A 21,721-nucleotide genomic window follows, 5' to 3' on the forward strand; every position below is an offset into this window, starting at 1 on the left:
CGGCCTCCCAGAGTGCTAGGATTACAGGCGTGAGCCACCGCGCCCGGCCAAGACTTTTTAATTTTTAATGTTACCAAACACCGTGTCCTATGACTTTGACCAGATGGAGAAGGTTGAAACATCTACCCCATATTCTAGGTATAACTGACATTTACTCATGATTTTGGATAAAATCATAGCTCAGAATAGTTGAGCCCCAACACTTTCTGTGGAAATACAGACCACACTGTCTTCAGACTTCAAGGGCACTGCAGACTCCTAAGACAAGTTAAAGACAAACGGTCTTGAGTCCACTTTACAAACCAGGAGAGTGACAGAGCAAAGAAAGGAATCAGAAGAAAGGTCCCAGTGGCTCTCTTCAAAAGGTGGGGGACTCGCATTTCCTCGGGACTCTGAGGCTCCCCTCCTCCTCTCCAGGAAGACCTCTGAGTGGCAGGGTGAGCTGAGATTCTGCCATGGGGGAGGACCTCTCTGCTCCGTCCTCCTGATACTGGCAGGTCTGTATCCGGAAGTGGGACTGACACTCACCTGTGCAAGTTCCTCAGACCCTCCTGAGGGAGTTCTTAGATTTGATTTATTCAGGAGCATTTGAATTTATCACAGGAAGCTTAGTGTTAAAATCAGGCAGATGGCCTGCATATGCAGCCACCCTTGGCAGTGCAACAGGGGCCTGGGATCTTCCACTCAAAAGGGAAGCCTCTCCTATCCCTCTTGTTTTATCTGTCCTGACAGAAATGTCATGATGAGGGTCTGAGGGGAAGAGTGGTATAGTGGTGGGTCTTTAATGCTGTGAAATTATCCTTTAAACCCATGTGGAATTTCAAAATGGAATGCCATCAAAAACTGGCCTCAACCCAGAAATGTTAGCTCCATGTGGAAAGGTACCGTGGGCTGCCACATTCTTTCCTGTGTCTCCAGCATCCAGCACAGTGCCTGGTGCCTGGTGGGGACTCAGTACATGTGTGTGAGTGACACAGTGAATATAGCCCCCAAATTTTCAAATCACTTAAGCAGCGGAGACGGGAACTTTTCAGATGTCCTTTCTATGGATTTTTTTTTTGGGAGGGGGACAGGGGAGGGTCTTGCTGTGTTGCCCAAGCTGGCCTTGAACTCACAGGCTCAAGTGATCTTCCTCCCTTGACCCTCCCCCCTTTCTATGGATTTTTTCCAAGAGTCTGTTTGACCCTGTGGAATACATGAAGTGTTTGTCCTAGTCCACTACCAGCTGGCCTTAACTTTAACTAAAGTTATACCTCTTAGGACCTCAGTTTCCATACTCCAAAGAAATTGGAACAGATGATTTCTAAGATGCCTCCTTGTGCTGCCGGAGGCCTTGAATGCCCCTCTGGGACTGGCAGGCTACATGTAGGTGGATGTGGTAGAGGTCGGGAGGAGGTGGGGGAGGTGGTGACATCATGCTAGTGGTAATAATTACTAAGTGACCAGGGTCAGGAAGCTTGTCTTACTGGTTCCTGTGAAGAAGCCACTGAAAGAAATACTGGGGGCATCTCCCAGTGCGTACTTCTCCATGAAACTTCTCATCTTCCTAAAATGTTCATCCCTGCAATTTTTCGCAGTTTTCTTGTCCCCTGGTAATGAGTACTTTGTCCTTTCTGTACGTTAGCTCATTCAGTCCTTACAGCAGCCCATCTTACAGATGAGCCTCCGAGACACAGAGGTGATACTCGGGAGCTTGCCAAGGTCACTTTGTGGAGAGGGTGGACCCGCTACTCTCCTTCGTCCCAGTTCTCTTCATCATTTTCCTTTACTTTTTTTTTTTTTTTAATCTTTTTTCCTAGACCTGCCACTGGCTCCAAAATGGAAGGGATTTGCCAGCTACTAATCTAGACAGTTCGTGGAATTTACCTTCAGACTATCCATCCAGCCCTGTTGAGTTATGGGAGCCCTTGGTGTTTATCTGTTCAGTGACTACTTTGTAAAGTAGGAGGTTCCTCTGTGGAGTATTCCCAGAGGCCATATGGCCACAGCTGGGTTTTTACGCATTACCTGGGAGAAAGCCATGGTGCCCACGGGATTCCTCACAGACATAGGATTCTGTCATGTGCGCGGGCATTTTGCAACCTCTGAAATATATGAGGGAAGCTTCACCTTTCTCCTCTTCCCCATACTGTGCTCAGAACACATGACCCGGTGAGGCTCCCTCTGGTGAAAAGACTTGGGTATATGATGAGGTTCATAAATAACCGTGCATGAAATCACTAATTACTGTCTTGGCTGTGACATTGATAACTTACGTTATTAAGCTCACATGCTCTGCTCTGACCCTCCATTCATATCTCAGAAGTTCCGTGAGTGTCCTCAGATATCAGCATGAACGATCCAAATATATCCAGTAGTATCACTGATACTTCTCCAGCCCAAAGCAAAGAAACTAGCTGGATGTTTAGGCTTGATGCCGTGTTTGGGGGAATGAATGCGCGTTTCCGTTAGACCTCTTGCGTTGCCAGGGCTTGCTCATCCCCACCCTCCCATATTGGGTTCTACTTCTCTCACACTTCTCTCCATCTTGGCTGCTTTTAACTCCTGGAGAAGCTCCTAGGGGACCCCAGGGAACAGAGCCCCTTCCTGTAGTCGGCCCAGTCTCTCACTCAGGCTGCGTCAGCTCGGTTGGCGTGTCTGGTGTTTGCTCCTGTGTCCTGCTCTGCTGCTCGTGGAGCCTCAGCCCTCTCGGAGCCACGCCTTAGACCTGTGGCCCTCTGTGGCCGTGCCTGGCTTCAGTTCTGAGTGAGATGCTGCCATCAGCAGCCCTGCAGCTGGCTAGGAAAGACGTGCACCCTCTTGGTGGGCTTTTTCAGTCCATTGAGCTTCTGGTCCTACGATAAACTGGAAAGCCTCTTTCTGGGTCGCAAAGGAGTGGGTTGAGCCCCAGCACCACTGATGAAGCAGGAGTGGGTGGGGTGGGCTGTCACGGGGTAGCAGCCCACTTTTCCCACCCTGGTGCCTGCTGGCCAGTGCAGCTGTGGGAACAGCATGTGGCACAAACCTAGCCATCTGGACTTGCCCAGTGTGGCCTCTGAGCTTCCCTGTGGAAGGGCACATGTCTGCCTACACTCGGAGTGCCTCTGGTTCCCGTCCAAAGCTGGACTAACCCAAGTTTGAATTGCATGTTATTCCACTCCTACCAAGGGTTGGGTTTGGGAAGAGGAGACAGCATGATCTATGTAGGGGGCTGTCTGTAAGCTGCTGCGCTCTCCCTCCCTTTCCTGAGATCTGACGCCTGCCACTGTTCCGCTGCGGGTCTAGCTCCCCAGCTATCCAGGAGCCATAGGCCAGCGTTGGAGGTCAGTAGGACCTGCCTGGACATTTGTCCAGCTCAGTTCAGAGCTTCAGCAAGACTTCTCTGGGCTCTGCGGAGGGCTCTTGTGCTCAAGAGTTTGTAGACATAGGATCTGAAACTTCTCGGGCCAGACTGGCCCCCATCTCCCCAACCCTTCACTTACCACCTGCCCTCTCCCAAGCTGCCGCAAGTTCCCTCTGCAAGCTGTACAGCTTAGTGAACGGCTCTGCTCCAACCCCCCAGTGGCCACCTCCTGTGCACAGACCCCCTGTCCCTGGCCTTTCCCATGGTCTTCCTTATGGAACACTGTCCAGTTGATGAAGGAAGAAGATTCTTGGAGAAATGGAAGCGAGGGGACAGGGAACACAGGCCTGAGACTCTGCTGGCCGGCAGCATGTTTCTGGCTCATTCCTGCTGCTGGCTGGTCTCGGGTAGCCTCACCTGTGTCCCCAGGGGCCTCAGCACTGCGCGAAGCTACACATTCATCCTTTTCACTGCTTTTATTTTAGGAAGATGATGAGAAACTAATTGAGGAAATCCAGAAGGAGGCCGAAGAGGAGCAGAAAAGAAAGAACGGAGGCAAGAGCTCCCCCCCAGGACGGCCACGTCAAGCATGCGGCAGTCCAGGGCCACGTGGGGCCCCACCGCTGGCCCTCAACCCAGCCTGAAGGGTGGGGGGTGCTGCCCCTCAGGTGTCCACTGACAAGGCCACTGCTCAGGCCCGTGGGAAGGCCATCAAAGCCTTGGCTGTGGTTTGGGTCTCTCCTTGGTGGTCGGGAAGTCCTGAGCGGTGGGTTTGGACTCAGGAAGCAAACAGAAGCCAAACCTGACTAAAGAGACTGTATGCCCACCCTGACCCTTTCGAGGTTAAAAAAGGAAAAGAAGGGAGGTGTTGAGGGTGGCCCCACAAGGCTCTGGCTCTAAAGGATGCCCCTTGTGGAACTGGATGGACGGGGCCTTCCGGGCCACTGCTGGGGAGTGTGACACTCTTAAGGAAGAGCAGTTTGTCCTTGGTTTCTCGTAATGGCAGTTGAGGGTGGGTGTATGTTTCACATTTTATGCTTTAATCAACCTTCTTGTTGGGGCGCCACCCTCCTGTGTCCAGGGAGAGTGTACTGCAAGTCTGAGGTTGCCCCTCCCCCATCACCCGCTCCAGGCTCCCTTTGGCTCCCCCCGCCCCCTGCTCTGGTGGGTGGGACCAGGGCAGTGTGTGCAGCCTGTCCCAACCTAGATCCAGCTAAGTTGGTTTAACCTGTTTTTCTCAACCACGTCCCATCTCCTTTTCAGAGAACACCTTCAAACGCATCGGGCCCCCGCTAGACAAGCCTCCAGAGAAGGTGCAGAGGATGGAAGCCCTCCCGAGGCCCGTCCCACAGAACCTGCACCAGCCGCAGATGCCGCCCTACGCCTTCGTGCACCCACCCTTCCCCCTGCCACCCGTGCGGCCCATGTTCAACAACTTCCCGCTCAACATGGGCCCCATCCCGGCGCCCTACGTGCCCCCGCTGCCCAACGTGCGGGTCAACTACGACTTTGGCCCTGTCCACGTGCCCCTGGAGCACAACTTGCCTATGCACTTTGGCCCCCAGCCACGGCATCGCTTCTGATGTCCCAGAGCCCTTCCTGGTCCCCCATCCCCACCACAAGCCCCCACCAGGCAGCGGAGGAGCCCGTGCCTGCAGGTTGTAGGATAGAGAACTCATCTCTCCCCCAGGGCTGAGGGCTCCACCGATGCCTTCCAAGGAGGGATGGAGGGTTTGGGAGGGTAGGTTGGTTTTCTTGTGCTCCTCCTCTGGGAAAGGCCACAGCTCCTTGAAGGGTGACCACAAGCTGGTGGCCCTCTGGGTGCTTGTAACAGGATCAATCTGGCCTTCACTGGGCCAGAGAGAAGGGCAGCGAAGCCCTCTTCCTGGAGAGTCCAGCGCGGTGGCGCTGTCTCTGCTGTGTCACTCACATCCCTGCAGAAAATGATGAAGAGGAAATGATTTGCCTCCATTCCTGTTCCCCTAGCAGACAAGAGGAGAAGCCTGTCAGAGTTACAAACCATGTAGGCCTTCCTTCCCACTGTGCAGACGCGTCCATAATAAAGACAAGTAGCACAGAGTGGAGTTTGGAGAGAGCTGAGAGATTGGCACTGCCAGCCCCAGCCGGGGCCCATCATGAGTGGACCTTTCTGTTCTGTGCATAGCTGCGGGTCAAGGACCCAGGGCCCTGAGCTGAGCCCTGGGAATCAAGGCAGCTGTGAGCGTCTCACTTGGGGCCCAGAGGCCTGTGCTCAAGGGGCTCTCACCCCTCACAGAGGATCAAGGTTGGTCCCATGAGGAGGTAGCAAAGCCCATCCACAGGCCTAGGAAGCCCCACGGATGGGCTGTGCACTGCAGCGCCTCGGAGCATTGCCCAGTGCCAGGAGGGCAAGACACTGTCCCTCACATCCGTGCCCAGGTGCCACCACGGTGACCATTTAGGAGGCCTCCTCTCTTCTTTTTTAAGGCCTATTGAGGTCAGACAACAAAAGAGAACCATCTTGTGCTGTGAGTTTTGTTCTGTCATTTATCTAAAATGTTTGTTCCTGTTTACTCTGAACTTACCCAGTTTTCCATGGCCTACTTGAATTCCTAAAAAGTCAAAGTAGAAATCAGTTACCCAGGTCAGGCAGCTGCCGAGGGCTGGATGGTTTTGGAACTTTGGCCAAACAAAAGATCATCTCAGGGTGGCTGGGAGAGGCTTGGGCAGCTCATTGCTGGGGAGACACCTCCGCACCAGCTGGGTGATGAATAGCTTTTCCCCCAAGGTTTTCTCGGGGGAGAAGTGGGCTCCTCTGGAGGGCAGATAACCCCAAATGCCACCTAGCTGGGCACCCACCCAAGGCACTGCCCATTCTGCCAGCTGTGCTGCACCTGTTGTGGCAGGGCTCACGCAGCAGGTCCTCTGTCCCTCCTTCCCGTGTATTCTCTCAGTGGCTGGTGGTGGAGGCAGGTGGAGGGGTGATGGCCCAGCCCCCTAGGGAGTGAGGGCAGCTGTCCTTTCCCTGGGGTCGAATGAGAGCTTGGGCCTGCTGCATTCCCAGCCACCTTCCTCCCTTCCTGTCTGGCCCAGGTCTCTCGCTATACCTGAGACATTGCACCAGCCTCTTTGCAAACAGAGGCCTGAAGCTTCTGACTGCCCAGCTGGGAGCCAGCCCTCCTGACCGCAGACGTCCTCTGTCCTCCAGTGTTGGCCTTCCTTGTCCTTGTGTTGCCCTGGGATTCTGGGAGGTTGGGAGTGCACAGACCTCAGAGATGGGCCAATGCCTTCGGGGCTGTGCTGTGTGGCCCCCAACAGGGCTCTGCCGCCCAGGTTGTCAGGAAATCGGGCACTGTCAAGGCACCATCAGCTCCTCAGATGCATTTCAAGGATTGAAGTGGGAAAAAAGATCTAGATGCCCGTTCTTTCTGCCTTTCCTCAGGATGCAGGCTTTGAAGACAGGTGGTCACCTGGGCATGGGCTGGGGGGCCTGCCACTTCTGGGAGCCCCTCCTATTGGGCTGCCTGAACTTTGCTACTAGCCTGAATGACAGTGCCTTGGAAAGGCGGGCTCCACGCAGCAGTGACAGTACTCTAAGTACCTTAAATGCATGTTCCCTGCACTTCCCCCAGGGAGGGTCTCTGGGAGCAGAGCACGCCAGCAGATGGGGTGCAGTGACCCCAGGCACTGCCCCTCCGAGGCTGGCCCAGCTACATCCTGCACCCTGGGTATGTGGCTCCACCAAGGGGCAGATTCAGTACTAAGGGATCGGGCTGCTTCTATGGCAGCTGCAAGGATGGCCCTGGGCAGGTGGCAGGCCCCAACCCTGGCAGGGGAGAGGGGAGACCAGAGTGATGTTACTGTAAAGCCAATCCTTAGTTCCAGCTGTTTCTGGCCACATAGCCTGTAGGGAGGGAACTGCTGCCTTTTGCCTCTGAGAGCCCCTGACTCCTAATGATCCCTGAGCTAGGCGCAGGCGGCCCTCGTGGCTGCACATAAGAGCACAGTTGCTGACTCCCCAAATGGCCAGAATGACCCCTCGGCCCTGCAGGCACTCCAGTGTTCAGAAGCAGGGGCCTGGACCTCAGGCCTCCTGCCTGTACTGGTGATAGCTAGGGAGAAAAGGGCCTGGTCATCTGGCCAGCCAGCAAGTTGGCTCGGGCAGGAGGCCCTGGGGCAGCTGGCACCTTCACTCTGGGCTGCAGGTTGAGAGACTGCCCAGCAACAGTCCCGTTTTACTTGCCTTAAAACTGGAGAAAGTAATCTAGTATTTGCACTTAGCAAAAGTTTTAAAAGCTGAAATTAAAAAATGTGCATGATCTGTCACTTTGTATAAAAATAGCAAAAAATGAGTAAGTTCATTATACTTTACCTTCTGGTAGTAAAAATAGATTAAATAATTCTGTTTAAACTACTGTGTGTAAAAAGCCTGTATCATATGTAACTTGGACTTTTTGTAAATAAATGTTTGTGCATTCTGCTTCCTCTAGCTTCATTTCTCCACATTTCTGCCCCATCGAGCAAGTTGCAGGGCTGCTATAGCCGCAGCAGCCTTTGCTGGCAGATTCCTTGGAAGTGATTAGATCTCATCTGGCAGCCGCTCAGCTCCGGGAGAGGAAGTGCAGGGCTGGGTCCCAGCAGGAGAGGTAGGATTTCCCCACCTCTCACCTGCTGGGCGGAAGATCAGGTGACGTGTTAGGCGCATCCTGCTTAGGCGGCTACTACCCAGGCCCAGATTGGGCACAAAGGGTTTGTTTATTTGTTTTTTGGCACAGAATCCCCTTCAGGAAAATGCAGCCAGTCCCTCTTCCAGGCCCCTTCCCCAGGCGGGGCCAGCTCAGCCCTGGAGAGAAGCCAGATCACTCGGGACCTTGCCCTGCCCTGCCCAGGTGGAGGGGCTGCAGTCACTGGGCCAGCTGCCCCATCGGCACCTCCTGCCATGTGCCAGGCCAGGCAGGAACTGGACCCTAGACCTGGAAGGGAGCCCTGGACACAAGGGAGGCTGTGACTCTCCCTTGGTCACATGGTACCTTTTAATAAAACATGAGCTAGTCTCTCCTGTGATTAGCCTGTCACCCAGGCTGGAATGCAGTGACATCATAGCTCACTGCAGCCGCGAACTCCAAGCGATCCTCCTGCCTCAGCCTCCTGAGTAGCTGGGACTCCAGGTGTGTGCCACCCCATCTGGCTAATTTTTTATAGAGATGAGGTCTCGATGTATTGCCCAGGCTGATCTCAAACTCCTGGCCTCAAGCGATCCCCCTGCCTTGACCTCCCAAAGTTACAGACATGAGCCACCAAGTCCAGCATAGCAACTTTTCATTGAACAATTTATCTTTTTTTTACCGTGTCTGAGAAAAAGTATACTGAAGTACAGTTTCAAGAGAAAAGTTACGCACATTCCCAGCTTCTGAACGATCACTGTGTGTTTTTAATGTCCACGCCATCCAGCCCTTGTTGCTGTTCACGTCCGTCTTCGTATCTGCAGCAATTTCACAGACTTCTGCAGTTTCAGTGGATAAGTAAAGGCTATTGTCCACTCCGCTGCCGTCATTTTTCCCATCCTCCATCTCAGGTAATCAGGTGATGTTCTTCCCTGCGTGCCCTTGCAGGCCAGCGCACCTACCCCCTGCGGGGTGTCAAGGCCACTGTTTTCACAAAACTTAATCAGCACCTTGCGCTGCAACTTGCTCTTCTACCCTAACAGTAGGCACGGACTGTCCTCCAGGTCTGTAGATCTATCCTTGCCTCCATGATACTTTTGTGTCCTCCATGATACTTCTTTGTATAGATTTGCCACAAGTTACCCTACCATTCTCCTATTAAGGAAAATGTGGGTGCCTTCAGTGCTTCTGCCACCACGCACAACACCTCAATGAACGCCCCCTACGAAACTAGGGCTTTGATGTTTCAGAAGATACATGTTCGAAAGTGGAGTTGCTGAATCAAAGGGGTGGCTGTTTGGATGGCTTTTGCTGGATTCCTCTCCTGCAAAACCTTTGTCAATTACCCCATCACAGGTGAGGGGCCGGCCCTGGGCTGTGCTCTTGCCCCTCAGTGGGACATCTTGTGGCCACGCTGGGTCTGTCCTAAGACACACCCTCTGGAAGCTGACCTCAGGAGGCATCACTCGTATCTACTTTCCTTACTTTTTTCCTACTTTCTTTTCTACTTTTTTTAGATATAGCTTCTTTTTGGTCAGGTCAAATTAGAATCTATAATTGTAATGTGCCAACTTTTATTTTTTCCATCCTTAACACATTGCCACACTAGGGAAAAATTTTTTTCCTTGGGGCCACAGTGGTTTATTATGAAAATAGAATAAAAACTTCGAAAACAAAATGATCCTTTCTAATCTAATGAAAACTGTGTTATTTTTTATTGTTTTCTATGCGTGAGTTATATGCAACTTGAAAAATCGTTCTCGCAGCTTCCAAAGTGAAGAAAACGTGTGAGTGACACATGCCTCACAAGGCCCCAGACTCAAAACTAGCGTGAGTTAAATACATCTCACATCGCAGTTAATGTGTTAAAAAGTGTCTTTTTATATACATTTGCCAATCATAAATGTTAAAAAAAAAAATAGAAAATGCATGTTCAAATAGAAAATGTTGAAAACAAATATATAAAGCAAAAATAGAAATGCTACTGATGACATTTGGATGTATTTACTTGCAGTGTGGTTTTTTCTGGGATACATACAATGTACATGAAGCCAGTGAACCAAACACACAGGCTTTCATCTTGCTTTTCTTTTCCTATCGGGAGCATTCACAAGACATGAGCAAGTGCTTCCAAAAGTGTTTCTAATCAGCTCTCTCCCTTCGAGAACCTCATGCCACAGGCTCCACCTGCTTTCTGAGTGTCTTGCAGTCATCTTCTATGGCTGGCGTGCAGCTGACCCAGACCGCTGCCCTGTGTCCTTTGGACGCCTAGGGGGACGTGGTCACTTCTACCTCCCTGGTCTGTGCCGGCCCTCTTGGCCCGGGTGAAGTCTGACCACCAGTTCCTCTGCACATCTGGCAAAGATGGCCTCGGACTGGTCCCTGGCTTGGCTTCGCTTCCCCGTAGAAGGTGCCAATTAAAACCCACATGAGAGGGACGTGGAGGGTGTGCAAGCTGTTGGGTCAGGTTCCTCTCTCCCCCGTCCCACCTGGTCTCACCTACAGTGGGTGCTGAGAGCCACCCGGAGGCCGTCCTGGGCGCATTTGTGCTCAAGAGTCCTCCTTGGTGGAGGGTTGGTGGCCCTGCAGGTGTCTCAGTCCCAGCTCCACCACCTTGTAGCTGCCTGGCACTGGGCAAGACACTTAGGGTAGAATCATTACAGCATCTTCCTCAGCTGTGAGAGTTTGGGGATAGGAGACAGGAAAGGTGCTTGGGGGAGGGCAGCACAGAGCGGCCGTGGGGCTCGTCATCAGCAAAGGACGGTGCTGGAACCCTGACCAGGTGGCTCGGGCCCTGCCATCTCACAAGCTGCACTGTCCCTCACCACTTTGGGGTGACTCCTCCAGGATGAAAGGCTGGTCCACTGACCAGACCAGCCCCTCTCGCCTCTGTTAACCCCACATCAGACCCTCGGGGGCACTTAGCGCAGACCCACACCCTGCACTGCCTGCACGTCTGGCCGCCCACCTGTGGGTGCCAGCCTGGGCAGGGCCCTAGGAAAGTGCAGCTCCCCTGGGCAGTCGGGGGCTCTCAGGTCCCAGCAGGGATGACAGAGAAACACGCAACTCAAACACCAGGCAGGTGGGAATGGGGACAAGGCATGGGAGGGACATATGGGTGGCCCAGGGGGCTGAGAAGGCTTCCGAGAGGGAGAAACGGAGCTGACAGGTGGCTGAGAGGACAGGTGGGAGAAGGCCCCAACCTGGTTCCTCATCCTCATGGCCTGGGGCCTGTCCAAACACAGACTCCGGGTCCTGGACTCTGATTCAGTAGGTTCAGGTGGGTCCTGAGGATCTATATTTTGAATCAGCTCCTTGGGATTGGGCTCACGCTGGGCCTTGACAGAGACTTCCCTGAGGGCAGGGAGCCTGGCAGAGGCTGCCATGTGGCCTCTGGGTGGGAGGGGAGTTGGGGGTGCGTCTGAGAGAGGCTCAGGAGACAGACCAAGGAGACCCGGTGCTGGAAGAGGGAGAGCCCAGGGGATGGCCAGGCCCTATCCTGGCAGCTGAGGAACCAGGGTGCCAGGGGTGCTTTGGGACATGGGCCACCCCAGTCAGCAAGGCCCAAAGGCCTGGGAATGCAATGGCAACAACAGGGAGCATGGAGGCCAGGGCGGGTAGGCCGGTGCCCCAAGGAGCACCCCATTTTCAGGACAGGCGGGGGGACAGCACTGCATGGTCTAGAACATGCAGACCGAGCAGCCAGTGAAGGAGAAGCAAAACCAGTGACAAGGAGGGGAGCCAAGGCCCCACAAAGGACCAAGCACCAGACCACAGCCCCCTGCAAGCATCCCCAAACCTTCCTGCCCTCAGATCCGAGAACAGCACCCACACCCATACATGCACCCAAACCTTCACCTGCACCCGCACCTGAGCCTGCGTGTGCACCTGCATCTGAACCTGCACCCACATCAGCACCTGCACCCGGGCCTGCGTCCACACCCAAACCTGCACCTGCACCTGCTCCAGTCCCGCACTGTCTCCTCTCCTCCTGCAAAGCCCCACCTCTCCAGGGTCCAGTCCAGAGCTCTCTTTTCCAGGCCTCCCAGGAGCCATCTGCCCTCTGCCCCCTCCTCTCTCCTCCTGCCCCCTCCTTCCCCTTCCTCCCCCACCCCCACTTTTTGGACATCTCAGTCGTCTACAGCTGCATAAAACCACACCCCAACCCGTGGCTCCCAACAGCCCCGAGTTGCTGTTACTCATGAGCCTCTCGGTGGCTGGGGCTCAGCCGGGCAGCTGTGCCACACGTGCTGTGCAGGAGACCCCAGGGTGGCGGCTAGCAGCTGGGTTCAGCCGAGACCACAGTCCCTGCACGTGGCCTGGCCTGGCTCCTCTCCACCTCTGCCTGGCCTGTCAAGGGCCAGCCCCGGTGCCTCTTCCACCACATCCTAGTGGCCGATGCAACCACAGGCCAGCCCAGGGGCAGGCGGGGAGGTACAGACAAGCCACCAACCCCGGCCTGCTCCAGAGGCCAAGTCCTGCTCTGGTCACGTGTGCAGCTTGAGGTCACGGCCCTGCAGGGGTGAGGGGGCACCTGCGCCCAGCATGGCTCAGCAGGGACACAGCTGCCCCAACTCGCTGAGACCTCTTGCCTCTCCTGTCCTCTCTGCCCGAGTCTGGTGCTCTCTCTCCTTCTTTCTCTCCCCACCAGCCCCTGCTTATTTCTGAAAAGCTGTAAGAAAATGAGCACAGGCCGGGCGCGCTGGCTCACGCCTGTAATCCAAGTGCTTTGGGAGGCTGAGGCGGAAGGATCACCTGAGCCCAGGAGTCTGAGGCTGCAGTGAGCTTTAATTGCGCCACTGCACTCCAGCCTGGGCGACAGAGCAAGACCTTGTCTCTCTCAAAAAGAAAAAAGATCACAGCCCAGGAAGAGGCCGCTGAAGTGTACAGCGCCAGGTGGCTTTGCCCTCACAGGCATAGTCATTTAGGGTGGCTTCACCTGCCAGAGCTCCAGTGAGAAACACGAGGAGTTATAAGGGTCAGAAAGTGTCCATCGATGGAAACCTGAACATGCCCAGAGGATGGGCACCACAGAACCTGAGCTGAAGGTGGCCACTCCTGTCCCAGGAACCCTAGGACCTGCCCAGTCTGGCCTCAGTCACTGCCCCAGGTGGCCTCAGGCCCTGGGCAGGGCTTTGAGGCTGCCTACTGCAAAGAGCCTGGAACCAGGCCCAGGTGGCTCGGTGGGCGGCCCCCAAAGTGTGTCTGGGCCCCCCCAGCCTGCACGGTACCCCCAAGCCTGCTCAGCCAACACGTCCCACGGGCAGCTCACCCTTCTCCCTTCCGACACGAGCGAAGCCAACAGGGAAGCCGGGACCCACTGGGCCTGAGTGCAGCTGCGGGAGGCACCATCCCTGGCTGGCTCTGGCTCCAGGTCGCCGCCCCGTCCCCTGACCTCTTTTCCTCCTTGGAGGGGCTGACCATCTCAGATTAATTCCTACCCAGGGGATACTTCCCAGGGCTCCTGCCTTCCGGAAAGATCTCAAGCACCACTGGGCTCAGCACTGCCCCCCACCCCACATCAGGGTCTGCGGTGCTTAGGAAATATTTGTTGCAAGAGTAAATGTGTGAAATAAAGATTAAAAATACCCCCTAGGAAGGGGCGCATTAACTGTGATATAGGGTGTAAAAATAGTCTGCCCTGCAGGAAGCCACACAAATGTTAGCTTAATTTTTTTAGAATCAGAAAACATGGGGGAGGGTTCTTCCCACCAGCGTCAGGGTGGGTGAGTCGTGGCCAGCTGCAGCCTCAGTTTCCCCATGTGTAAAATGTCAAAGCTGGGCTGGGTAGCCTGAGAAGCCCTCCCAGCTCCAAGGGCTTTGGTTTTACAGCCATCCTGGCAGCACAGATAGGAAGAGCTGGGTTTTCAGTCTGCAGAGATGTTTCCCTAGAATGTTTTTTATTGCATTGATAATTTAGCATTATTCATAACAGCCAAAAAGTGGAAACAACCCAAATGCCCCTCATCTGATGAACAGATAAACAAAATGTGGTCTGTTCATACAAAGGGATATTGTCTGGCCCTAAAAAGGAGAGAAGTGCTGATGCAGGGGCATGAACCTTGACATCCTCGTGCTAAGTGAAAGAAGAGGCCACAAAGTGTAAGATTCCATTGTGATGAAATTTCTAGAGTGGGCAAATCCATAGTAACCGGAAGTAGATTTGCGGTTGGCTGGGGCTGGGGGGGCAAGGAGGGCTGGGGTGAGGCTGAGCGGCACAGGGTGTCTCTCGGAGGTAATAAAAGTGCTCTCAAAAAATTTAAAAATAATTAGAAAAATTAGCCACAGCAGAGACAAGCTGCCTTCACTGTGCCCTGTGTGAATGTCCCTGATGCCCCGCCTTGCTGGCGGTGGTCTAGAATTATTCCACCAGCCCTTATAATAATATCAAAAGCTCCTGATTCCCTCTATTTAATACCTTGCTGCCTACAATGTCTCTCTGTTTCTTTGAAACCAAAACACACTGCGAACAGTCACGTAGCAGATACCTGATAGAACCAGGATTTGAACCCAATCTGACTCCAGCATCTGCCTCTGAACCACCCCACTGGCCTCAGTGGAAGTCAGTGCACAGCCAAGATGGCTAGTGGCCGTCCCAGCCTCACCTGAGGCCCGCTGCCTTAACGACAAATCCTTTTTCGGTTTCATTCGGGCACCTGTGCCCACATACCCACCTGCAGGTGCCTAGGCCAAGGGAGCAGAGAGGCTAGGACGCCCTACACCGCCCTGTGCCCCAGACACCGCACTGAAGATTCATTTCCTAACCTGTAGCTCTGCAGAGAAGAATTTTCCCATCTGATGGGGCAGGTAGTGGCTTTTCTGTGCTCCCAAATCTAGTTACTGCCTTGAGCTGGTCTTGTCCCAGATGAGAGTCAAGACGCCGGACATTTCGCTGGCACAGCAGCAGCTGGGTATGACCTGATCCTGGAACAGCGACAGCGATCCCAGCATCCCTAGGAACTGTGCTCGCATACCCCATGCCGGGATCTGTGACTTCATCTCATGCTCCATTTTACAGATGAGCTCAAGTTCACAGCCTGGGTTCAGAGGCCCAGCCGGGCAAGGCTACTCCTCCTGTCTCAGGCAGACACACCTGGGCAGGTGAGCCTCGAGGGCCAGCCCCTCCCTCCCGCCAAGCGGCTGCAGTGGCGCCCACCTTGCCGGCAGGAGGTAATCATTGCAGATATTCACATACGCAGGATGCTCATGTTCACCTCTGAACTTGGCAAAAAGCTTCAAGTGCAACGCCATCGAGTGTTGGGCAGACTACGGAGAAATGCTCTATGAACACGTCGAGTGACCCAGGAACTGTCCTCCAAAAACCTTACCCCAGAGACTTGCGAAAAGCCTCCCGCACGTGGTTGTCACAAACGTCAGCGTTTGTGTTTCCAGCAAATGAGAAACGATGTGAATGTCCACAAGTGAGGGACAGGTTGACAGGACCAGAGGCTGTCTGGGCAGACAAGGAGAGCAGCATGTGCTAGGTGACAACTCCAGGGCCAGAGCGGTGGGCAGCATAGATCCCTCACGGGTAAACAAATAAAGTAAAACCCTGTGCCGTCGGCGGGGATGCAAGATGGTGCAGCCACTGTGGGAAATAGTATGGGGGTTCCTCACAAAACCAAAAGTAGAATTACCATATGATCCCGCGATCCCTCTTGTGGGTAGATACCCAAAAGAACTGGGAGCCGGGGCTCAAAGGGATATTTGCACACCTGTGTTCATAGCAGCATTTTTCACAATAGCCCAAAGGCAGAAGCAACCCAAGCGTCCACGGACAGATGAAGCGATGAACACAGCGTGTCTGTCCAGACAATGGAATATGACTGGGCCGTAAAAGGACGGAAATGCTGACACCTGCTACGACATGGATGAGGACATATGCTCAGGGACATAAACCAGTCACAAATGGATAAATACTGTTCAGTTCCACCTAGATGAGGTCCTGGAGCAGTCACAATCACAGAGCCAGAAAGTAGAACAGGGTTTCCAGGGGGCGGGAGGACGGGAGTTGTTTAACGGGGACAGAGTTTCAGTTTTGCAAGATGGAAGTTCTGGAGACGGACGGTGGCGATAGTTGCACAACGACGTGGCTGTGCTTAACGCTGTACAACTCTACACTTAAATGTGGTCAAGACAGTACATTTTATGTCATGTGTATTTTCCACAGTTAAAAATTAATTAAAATAAAACGCGCGCAATGGGTCACGACAGCAGCTGGCATAGCGACACAGGTACTAGCAGTTTCCTGCCGGGGGTGCCCCTCACATTCCCTCAGCTCTGTGAGAGTTGATCATCTGATGGGGTCGTTCTTGTCCCACCCAGCTAAAACAGAGTCGAGAGTCCAGGGGCTCCCAGGGCACCAAGCGCTGCTCCAAGAGCGTCATTCTCTGCGAGCCTGAGGACGGAAACTGCCGGCTGTCGCCTGGGACAGCCGCATCCACAGCTGCTGAGACAACCTGCTGCCGCTCCAGGACTAGTTCTCGCCACCGCTTGGGGCACACCAAGCAGGGCCCCAACCATTTCCTAGCGCCACAGCACTTTGTCAAAGAGCAACACGGAACATTCCTCCTTGTTATAAAACCTCCGACCTCCTCTTTGTTCTTTGGATATACCGAAGACCACCCAGTCTGCGTGGATGCCCCGAATCGCAATTCCTTCTTCCCAAACACAACATGACACTTAGAGAGTCATCTCTGCATTTTTATTTTTCTTTCTTTATTTATTTTTTGGAGACAGAGTCTCACTCTTTTGCCTGGGCTAGAGTGAGTGCCGTGGCGTCAGCCTAGCTCACAGCAACCTCAAACTCCTGGCCTCAAGCAATCCTACTGCCTCAGCCTCCCAAGTAGCTGGGACTACAGGCATGCACCACCATGCCCGGCTAATTTTTTCTATATATTTTTAGTTGTCCAATTAATTTCTTTCTATTTTTAGTAGAGACGGGGTCTCGCTCTTGCTCAGGCTGGTTTCGAACTCCTGAGCTCAAACAATCCGCCCGCCTCGGCCTCCCAGAGTGCTAGGATTACAGGCGTGAGCCACCGCGCCCGGCCGGCATTTTTATTTTGACTCTGGCGGCTCCCACCCCCCACGCAGGGAGCTGCTTCCTGGGGACCCCCGGAGCCCACCTCTGCTCCCTGGCCGCAGGCGTGTGCAGGCCCGGCTTGCACAGCGCAGAAGGCTGGGCACTCAGGAAGCCGGGAGGTTTGGTGGCTAGATGGCCGCGTCCCTGCCCATGGGGGTGACGACTTTGAGGCTGTGATCTGCTTCTCAGCCCCCTGAGTTGCACAGCAGGGCTCAGCCCTGGTGGCCCAAGCACTTTCTGTTTCTCTTCCCCATTTCGCCTGCCCTTCCTCTGCCTGTGTGTCCTGGGATCATGGCCCAAATAAACTGCTTGGCTGTGAACACTCATCTGTTTCTGGGGGAACCTTGTCACATGGGAGGGGGGTTGTCTGGGCTTGTCTGTGCATTTTAAATCCTTATACATAAATCCCAGCAGTACTGCCCCTGGGCTGTGTGACCTTGGGCAAGTTACTTAACCCCTCTGCCTGCATCTCTTCGCGGATACATGGGGATAGAACACTACCCACCAAGCGCTGTCACAGGACTGTGCATTTCATGGGCTGCCGTAAGGACATACCATAGACCAGGTGGCTTCGACAACAGAAATTTATGCTGTCACAGCTCTGGAGGCTGGAAGATCTGGCCTCTGTCCTTGGCCTGCAGACAGCGTCTTCTCCCCATGTCTTCACATGGTCGTCCCTGTGTGTGCCTGTGTCCTAATCTCCACTTATAAGGACCCCAGTCCTACTGGATTAGAACCTACACAAATGACCTCATTTTAACTTAATCACCTCTTTAAAGGCCCTGTCTCCAAACACAGCCACATTCTGATGATGCTACTGTACTCTGCCACAGCAACAAAACAAGACCCTGTCTCAAAAAAATTTTTTTTCTGGAAGGGTATAAGACACTTTGAACACAGTTACCTCTAGTGGGGAAAGGTCTGGGGCCAGAGCAATAATAGGGTCTTGCTCTGTCACCCAGGCTAGAGTGCAGTGGCACAATCATAGCTCACTACAGCCTCAAACTCCTGGCCTCAGGTGATCCTCCTGCCTCAGCCTCCCAAAGTCCTGGGACTACAGGCGTGAGCCACCGTACCTGGCCACAGATTTCTTTCTTTTTTTTTTTTTTTTTGACACAGAGTCTTACTCTGTTGCCCTGGCTAGAGTGAGTGCCATGGCGTCAGACTAGCTCACAGCAACCTCAAACTCCTGGGCTCAAGCGATCCTACTGCCTCAGCCTCCCGAGTAGCTGGGACTACAGGCATGCACCACCATGCCCGGCTAATTTTTTCTATATATTTTTAGTTGTCCAATTAATTTCTTTCTATTTTTAGTAGAGACGGGGTCTCGCTCTTGCTCAGGCTGGTTTCGAACTCCTGAGCTCAAACAATTCGCCTGCCTCGGTCTCCCAGAGAGCTAGGATTACAGGCGTGAGCCACTGCGCCAGGCCCAGATTTCTTTTTGTATTTGTGGGTACCCTTTGATTTTATACCCTATTAATTTATTACCGTAATTTCTTTTTTTTAACATTTAAAAATGTATAATAAGCATAAAGTATATAAACAATTAATTAGGTAAGCTTGTGGAGAAGCTGACCAAGATACATAAATTAGGAGATACAAATGTCCATTTAAATTTTCTATATCTCTTTTTTTACAGAATATCTATTAAAGTTGCTTAATATACAATTTCTCATTTTTCATTTTAGAAGTCATTTATTGTAAAGATAATTCTTTTGTCTGATGACAAACAGCAGCCACAGTGATTACTCTGGACCTCCACGTTGGATAAATTCAATTTCTTCTTGAGACACAAGTTTCCTTCCATACTTCTGAGGCAATGTTTTTATTATTTCTGCAGTGTCTGGTGGACCCTGATACATCAGCAAATCTGGTGATGTACTTCCCTTAGAATGCTGGGAAATTGCAGAAGAGTGAGACGGTAGCCCTGCTGATCTCAAAGCTTCTGATAAATTGGGTTTAGGATTGTCTCTTCTGTCAGGAAATCTTATTAATGGAGCGTGTGGCTTGACTACCTGGATGACCCTGCTGGCAGACGCCATCTTGCCGCCCATCATGACCCCCCTATTATCGTAATTTCTTAAAATAATAGTAATAACCCTTTCAGAGCACTTGCCTGGTGCTTGGCACTAGTTGGGGGTCCCTGGAAGGTGGGTTTCCTCCTTCCTCCCCCCGCCCCCAGGGGTCAGGCCTGGGTCCCAGGGAGGCAGAGGGGAGCAGTGAAGTGCAGCGAAGGCTTTTGTCCCAATTATTGCCACTTCCTGTAGGAGCCTCCTTGGGTTAAGCTGAGGCCCCACTAAAGGGCTTAGGTTTCAGGCCAAATGCTCAGCCCCGCCCCACCCTCCCAGGCCTCCCTCTGTCTGGGAGACCCCATCTGTTCCCTCTCCCTTCGCTGCCCCTGGGGGTCTCAGAGCCCCGCCCCCATCCAGAAAAACCTTGCTGCCCAGGGCCGGGGGTCTAGGAACCCACTGCCCTTTGCTTAAATGGAAAAACTGGGGCCAGTGGTCCTCCGGGAGTGCAGACGGGCTCTGCCAGGGCCGCCTTTCCAGTCCCACCCAGCGTGTGAGCCCCAAGCCATCATTTGAAGGGAAAAAGCATTAGCCTTTTTAAAAAGAATGAGGTCAGCTCTCATCCTCTCTTGGGGAGGCCACTTTGGCCCTGGAGGAAATGGGCCCAGCTGGGCCTGGGGCGTCCTCCACAGAGGGGCCCCTGGGAATGAATGGGAAGGGGCCTGGACTGGGGTCAGGAGAGTCACCTCACCCACCAAAGGGACCTGCCCAAGTCCTCCTGGAGCCCCGCTGGGCTCGGGGTCCATCCCCATGACGCATCCTGTGGGAGAAGGTCACAGAGATGGGGCCGGGGGCCCAGCACAGGGCTCCAGCATCGCCCAGGCAGCCCCACCCACCTGCCCAGACCCCTGCATTCCTCCCCTGACCAGGAAGGGACCTGCAGAGGGAAGAAGGGCCTGTCCTTTCTCAGCTCTTTCTTACAGTTGAATTGAACACTTTCCTTTAAATCGTCATCTTTGGGGATCACAGTTAACACCGACAGGCAACTTGGAGAGCCCTGGCTGTACTTGCCTAGACTTACTGGGGACTCTCAGGACTCAGTTTTTCCATCTGAACAATGGGAGATGGAACTCTTGCCACCCCCACCCACAGCAGGCCTGGTGGGGCACCCCGCCATGAGAGCTGGGGGGGTCCCTGCTGGCCCCTGACCCAGCTGGTCCCCTGGGTGCTGAGTCCGTGCAGGCTGGGACCATGGCAGGCTGTTCCTGGGAGCTGGTCTGTGAGTGTCTGTGTGCCCCTGTATGCACGCCTACGCGCACGTGTCTGTGTGTGCATGGGGCTCTTTGCGGGTATCTGTATGAGTGGGTGTGAGCACACGCAAATCCGTGCACACAAGTCCGCGTGTGCAAGTTCACAAGTGTGTGCACGTGTGGTGGCCACGCCTTCCTTAGGCGGACACGCTGAGGAGACAAACGCGAATGAAGCAGGAGCGGGAACTGCACCCACGGCCCGGAACCCGCCCCTGGGGAGCCCCAGAACTGGTCGCGAGAGGAGGGACCCAAAGCTGGGAAAAGGTCCAGAAATGGGGAGCCGGTGCCGGTCCTTTTCCTGGGTGGGGGCTGCCTGCCCTCCCGGGGGAGCTGGTGGCGGCCCTTCCCGGGGAGCTCCCTCTCCCCACAGACCCGCGCGCTCAGGAATCCGGACTCATCCGTCGGGGGATGGCAGGGCTCCCGCCATGGTCCGAAAGAGTTTGGCCCCGAGGATTCATCTGTCCCTCCTATGTTGAGATTTTTGAGGGCTGCCAGCCTGGCTTTAATGGGGATGGGAGAGTGGCCGCCGGGACCTGCTGGGGGTCCCACATCCTCGGCGGCCGCCACCTGCCCCTGTCAATCTCGAGACTCCCGCCCCCAGCAGCCGCCAATCACAGCGCAGGCCTCCCAGTTTCGTCATCAGCAGCCAATCATCGCCCCCTCCCGCCGCCCTCCTCGAGCCGGGCCGAGCAGGTGGGGACAGGGGATTGCTGCCGAGCTCAAGGCCGTGCCTTGCTAGTCTTCACCTCGGTTTGCTCCTCTGTGAAATGGAGCAACAGCGCCCACCCCCTAGGGATGCTCTGGAACTAAGTGAGATTCTACACAAAAGGGACCCGCTGAGGGCCTGCCCCCGACCCCAAGTCCCTGCAGAGATGGCCTGGGACACAGTGCTGGCTCAGGATCCAGGTTGCCCCTGGCTGTGACTCTGGGGAGGTCTAGAAACTTCCTCAGTTTCCCGACTCTGCCAGATGGAGACAGGCCTCCCTCCCTCCCAGAGCTGGGCTTGCGGCTCTGGGATGGGATGTACGCACCAGCCCAGGTCCCAAACTTAGCCCGTGCAGCTGACTCTTTTCAGGGCCTGTACCCCAGGAGCCCCAGCCTGATGTTGCGGTGGGGAGCGGAAGGACTCCAGGCACTCACAGGCCCCTTGCAGTACAGGAAGGGGCGGCCCCCCTCTCCAGTCCCCAAGTCCAGGAACACCTGTCAACTGGAGGATGAAGTTTGGTCTCCCGGTTTGAGTGTTCTTGTCTGTCTGCACCTTTAAATATCCAGCCCACAGCGCCCAGGGCCACCCCAGGTGCACCCCCACCCCAGGCCTCAGGCATGGTGGACCCAGCCCGCTGGGGAGCCCCAGA

At 54.2% G+C, this 21,721-nt stretch overlaps 2 protein-coding genes across 2 annotated transcripts in view; one reads left to right on the forward strand and one right to left on the reverse strand.

Moving 5' to 3' along the window:
* Positions 1-6,810, forward strand: part of RNF216 (ring finger protein 216) — a 155,272-nt gene extending 148,462 nt beyond the window's left edge. The window contains exons 16-17 of the mRNA XM_012638905.1: positions 3,808-3,877; positions 4,586-6,810. Of these exons, the coding sequence (XP_012494359.1) occupies positions 3,808-3,877; positions 4,586-4,905 (390 nt within the window). The 3' untranslated portion in view covers positions 4,906-6,810. The remainder of the gene's footprint in view (positions 1-3,807; positions 3,878-4,585) is intronic.
* An 11,911-nt stretch (positions 6,811-18,721) lies between these two features.
* LOC105806019 (28S ribosomal protein S36, mitochondrial) lies at positions 18,722-19,104 on the reverse strand. The gene has a single exon (XM_012639040.1). It carries the CDS (start codon positions 19,102-19,104, stop codon positions 18,793-18,795), a length of 312 nt encoding a protein of 103 aa, XP_012494494.1. The 3' UTR covers positions 18,722-18,792.
* Positions 19,105-21,721: the final 2,617 nt, after the last annotated feature.

This window comes from Propithecus coquereli, unplaced genomic scaffold, assembly GCF_000956105.1.
Source record: "Propithecus coquereli isolate 6110/MARCELLA unplaced genomic scaffold, Pcoq_1.0 Scaffold137, whole genome shotgun sequence".
NCBI lineage: Eukaryota > Metazoa > Chordata > Mammalia > Primates > Indriidae > Propithecus > Propithecus coquereli.

Bases quoted from the DNA above. Each gene is read 5' to 3' on its own strand.
- LOC105806019 (XM_012639040.1), bottom strand. From the start codon at position 19,104: ATGATGGGCGGCAAGATGGCGTCTGCCAGCAGGGTCATCCAGGTAGTC.